The 4,731-nt window shown below is 40.7% G+C and overlaps 1 protein-coding gene across 6 annotated transcripts in view; it reads right to left on the reverse strand.

The window, feature by feature from the left end:
* DCUN1D2 (defective in cullin neddylation 1 domain containing 2) overlaps positions 1 to 4,700 on the reverse strand; it is a 32,506-nt gene extending 27,806 nt beyond the window's left edge. Inside the window, exons 1-2 of one of the 6 annotated variants that reach the window (XM_081946280.1) lie at positions 4,574 to 4,700; positions 1,773 to 1,989 (exon numbers count right to left, since the gene is read on the reverse strand). In XM_081946280.1, the coding sequence (XP_081802406.1) occupies positions 1,773 to 1,947 (175 nt within the window). In that variant the 5' untranslated portion in view covers positions 1,948 to 1,989; positions 4,574 to 4,700. Of the gene's footprint in view, positions 1 to 1,772; positions 1,990 to 2,476; positions 3,186 to 3,214; positions 3,624 to 3,945; positions 4,302 to 4,573 lie in introns of those variants that run through there. The other 5 variants (XM_081946277.1, XM_081946279.1, XM_081946281.1 and 2 more) reach the window with 5 other exon arrangements.
* Positions 4,701 to 4,731: the final 31 nt, after the last annotated feature.

A 4,731-nucleotide genomic window follows, 5' to 3' on the forward strand; every position in this document is an offset into this window, starting at 1 on the left:
AAACAATATTTGGAAATAATCATATTTGTGGACTTGATTTTTTTTAATGTGGCAAGGAAACAAGGGAATAAATTCAGTAATTAAGATACCATAGCAGCAATGACATCTGTTAGGTATGAAGACCTCTGTATGCAGTATGCATGGGCAAAGTAGAAACAAGAACTTCTGAATTAAAAATACTGAATCTTTTTTTTAGAAAGTTGGGTATTTGTATGGTTATCCAGAAATATGCCTATGCATTAATATACAACAGAGCTAAAAGTGTATTCAAAGTATTTCATTATTTATTCATCTTATTTATAATCTGCTTCTCTTCATGGAGATTAGAATCCTATGTATGGTTACCTCTCATTTTACTGTCACAAACTTGTGAAATAGACAGGGCAAAGAAAAACTGACTGCCCTATAATCACTGCATCAATCCAATAATTTATTATAGTTCATGACCAGCACATAATAAAAAATATAAAAATTCCATTTATGATTTATTCTTTGTAACCACTTTACTGTCTCTGAGATAACTGGATTGTTTTCTAAAATGTTTGCAGCAATATGAATTCACAAGCAGATTTAACAAAGGAGTTTCAATAAAGTTTTCAACCTCAGAGACATTTTTATAGTTGAACATAATTCCGTATTTCAGAACATCCATAAAAGAAATTATTCAATTTTTTACCCTGACTAGATCTTTAAAAGAGAATACTTATTAACAAGCATATTTATCTTCACCTAAATTAAGAAAAATTATAAATAGATCCTTGCTGGATCTAGTCTGGTAGAATGCTGTACATTAACTCTTTCAGCAAAGCTTTCAGAGGAACGTACTGCTCAATCTTAATAATGCACATATGGTAATTATATGTTTGGGAATATTCAATAAAATGAGGTAACAAGTTTAAGCTGCATTCACATTATCAGTAGAACCAATTTAAGCTTGTGGAATAAGCAACTGGTCTAGAAGAGGAGACAGAATATAATAATATAATTTAATTATATCACATTGACAATGCAGATCCTATATAAAATAGTTCACATCTACCCAAAATATATGATTAGTCTGCTCTCCTTAACGTACAGGTAGTTTCTGATTCACAACAACTCAATTAGTAATTGTTTGAAGTTACAACGGCACTGAAAAAAGTGACTTAGGATCGTTTTTCACACTTATAAACTGTTGCAGCATCCTTATCGTCACATGATCAAAAATCAGAAGCTTGGCAACTGTCTCATATTTATAATGGGTGCAATGTTTGGGGGTTGTGTGATCCCCTTGTGTGACCTTCTGCCAAGCAAAGTCAGCGATGAAGCCAGATTCACTAAATAATTGTGTGACTATCTTAACAGCTGCAGTGATTCGCTTAGCATCTATGGCAGGAAAAGTTCTAAAATGGGGCAAAACCCACTTAGTAACATAATTTTTGGGTTCAATCATGGTTGTAAGTCAAGGACTACCTATGAGTGCCCAGGTGTTTATATATTTTAAATTAAAACTTCTTTACACACATTTTCTTTAAAAAAGAGAAACAGCTTTACATTTAATAAAGTATACTGTTCTAAACACACATACACAGAGATATACAAAAATAGAGTAGTATCACTATGCTCATGTTTATAGTTTGATACCATTCATGCATACCTAGAAATAAGTCCCACTATGTTCAGTAGGGCTTACTTTTTAGTAAATATACTTGAACTGTAGCCCCCTTTCTCCTGAAGGTGTAAACTGAAGTGGAAATCAAGCTCAAAGGAAAAAGTGAAGAAATAAACCTTACCTTTGTACCTGTTATACAATTGTTCTAATTTCTTTCTGTCTATTGAAATTTTCATGGATTCTTTGTAGTACAAGTCTGGATTCTGGAAGTAGTTGTCTGTTGCCACTTCTAGTTTCCACTCATTCTGCATTAAGCAGTATATAGCAGTCCTTTCACCAGCCTGGGTAACTGCCATAAACTGGCGGACCTTGTCCTTCTGAGCCGATTTAAGCTTATGCTTTGGGATGCAAAAGAAGCAGGAAAGCCAATGAAGCTAATCCAGATGTGTGTTTTTTTCAGAATTTTACTAAAACTGCCTATCTTTAAAAAATATTGCAATTTTTTTGGAGTAATAACATTTCATTCCAGAAAAAACCAAATATATCTTATTTCATTATAGTAAAAAAAATTCTTCTGAAAACTGAAAAAAATAACTGAACATATATATATTTTAACAGAAAAATTAAAAATCTGAGCGCAATTCATTTCAGTCTTAACTTTACGCTTCTAGGTTTCCATGTAAAAAGATTTTTTACACAGTGGCTTTCCATTAAATGCATAAAAGTGGCTTTCCATTAAATGCATAAAACATTAAGTGAAAGAATCTTTATAATGATAACCCTACAGTAAATAACCAAAAGTATCACATTCTTAATATAATATGAATATGTGATTATGCTGAGGTAGATTAAGAAGTTTAATGCTGGAAATGTATACACAATTACTTGTGCCTTATTCTGAGAAGTCATGCACAGGGTTACACATTAGTTGCCATATAAGTGGTCCTGCCAGTAAAAAAAAAAGCAGCAATTTCAGGAATAAGTGCTTCATAAATATTGCTTTACATTATTAAAAGTAACATTTTTAAAAAATATGCCCCAGCCAAGATAAAATAATGTCAATGTATAATTTTATACAAAATTTCTATGTAGCTTTTGATAACATTTCTGAACAGTAGGGCACTAAAATATCCCTCAGTGAGATTATTACACACTTTAAGAAGATCCTTCAGCAAAGAATGTCCCTCTACAAACAAATCATATTAGAAAAAGGACAACTTTCAAGCATAACCTGTCCTACACAACTATATATGATTCTTCATTTCTGAGTCTAAATCAATTGCGTAACAAAAAAAGCAATCTTGATACAGGTAGGTTAAAAAAAAACATCCTAATAAAACGAAGGTCCTAGTTTCTGTATTTGCCATGCAAACATAAGGTTTAACTCTTTTTTAAGTTCTATTTTTGCTTAGCTTTAAGAATGCATGTTTTCTTCTTCCTTCAGCTTTCCTAATTCTCTTAAGGGTGAAAACGGAGGGGGAGGAGAAGAGTCAAAAGGCTTGCAAGACATCAGAATGTTAAGTTTAAAAAGGAGGAGATGCAATTTCAGGTGTTAAAATGAGGTTTTGCTCCCCAAAAGGGATCTTCTCTTCAATTTTGTTCTCCACCAAAGAGGCCACTCACCTAAAGGGATGTCAGAGAAAGAAGTGGCGGGGGGGGGGGGGGGGGAAGCGGGGACACAAGGAGAAGGTTGGAGACTACAATAGCGAAGGAGTTATTTCACCGTGTGGAAAGGAAAAGGGAAAATGCAACGAAATAACCCGACAGAGAGGGGGGGGGAGAGTATTCTTTCCTTCTTCCCTGGGGGGGGGGGAGGGGGGCTTTCCCGGGCCTATAGGCTTTCCTTTTAAGCCAGTTCCTGAGAGAACAGGTGAGGATCCTTGGGGCATCCAGGGGGCTCTATAAAGAGCGAAAGGGAGACAAAAGCTTGGGCCAGGGGAACCGGGAGCAGGGTCGGCCGGCCGACCGACAGCCACCTGCCAGCTTCTCCCCTGCCCAAAAAAGGGAAAGGTACGTGGCGAGGGTGGCGGCGCCTTCCCTGCCCAGCCCGGGGCTCCTTCCCCTCGCAGCCCTCCCTCCCGTCCCTGCCGCCGCGGCTCCCTGCGCAACTCCCTCGCAGCCCTGCGTGCCCGTTGCCCCCTCCCTCCCTCCCTCGCGAGCTCCCCATGACGCGGGCGGGCGAGGGGGGGGCGCTCCACTCCGGGCGCCCGCCACTCTGCCCTTTGCTCGCGGGTGGAGGCGATTGTGCTCATCCCGCGGGAGGAGCCTGCTTCCCTCCGCCTCCCTCCCCAAGCGCGCGCGCTGAGGGGGGGGGTCGTTCCAGGCGGGGAAATCCACCCGACCCCCCCACCTACCATTTTATCAGCAGGGCTTTCACCCAACTTCACTCGCCAGCGCGGCCGCTGCCGCCGCTGTTACCGCCGCCGCCGCCACTACAGCTTGTTTCTGCGCAGGCGCGGATCGCCTTTCCCTTTACCCTTCTCTTCCTCTCCTCCTCCTCCTCCCTCAGTTCGCGGGCTTCAACTGCCGGGCATCGTCCGCACCGCATCGCGTTCAAGAAACCCCACTGCGTTTCCTCTTTTTCCCTCGCTCCCGCTTCACAACTACTTCGACCTGAAGGATGCTGAGGAGAGTCACCCGGGCCGGGCCAGAGCTCGAACTACGTTACCCATGAGGCCCTCTGGCCTAACCACCTGGTTGCATAGATTTATGTATAGACTTGTGCGCAACCTGCAGCTTCCGCGCTAATTTTATACAATTGCAGGGCAGAAAACAACGGAAAACTCAGCAGTTTAATTCAGTTGTGATTGGACAGAAATACATGCTTTCTTCACTCCAAAGTTTATTGGTTGTGGTGGCTCCCCCCCTCTAGATTCCGTTCAGCGCTAGAATTAGACTGGCCGAGGCTCTCTGGACGGACTTATATGGAAACTACATAACCTCTTGTCTAACCTTTTTTTGCTGCTTCTGAATGAAACTTACATTTTGGGAATTTCCCGTCGTTTTAAGGACAAATTTCTCTTTCCGTGAGTAAAGACCGCCAGCGAAACCTGGAAAAAAAATCCACTCTCAGCCTTCCTACTTCTGTAATACTGCTAATGCCGGGGAAAATAGTGTTGCTTCCCACAATGCACCGCACT

The sequence above is a fragment of the Natrix helvetica genome (genome assembly GCF_964273705.1).
Source record: "Natrix helvetica genome assembly, chromosome: 3".
Classification (NCBI taxonomy): Eukaryota; Metazoa; Chordata; class Lepidosauria; order Squamata; family Natricidae; genus Natrix; species Natrix helvetica.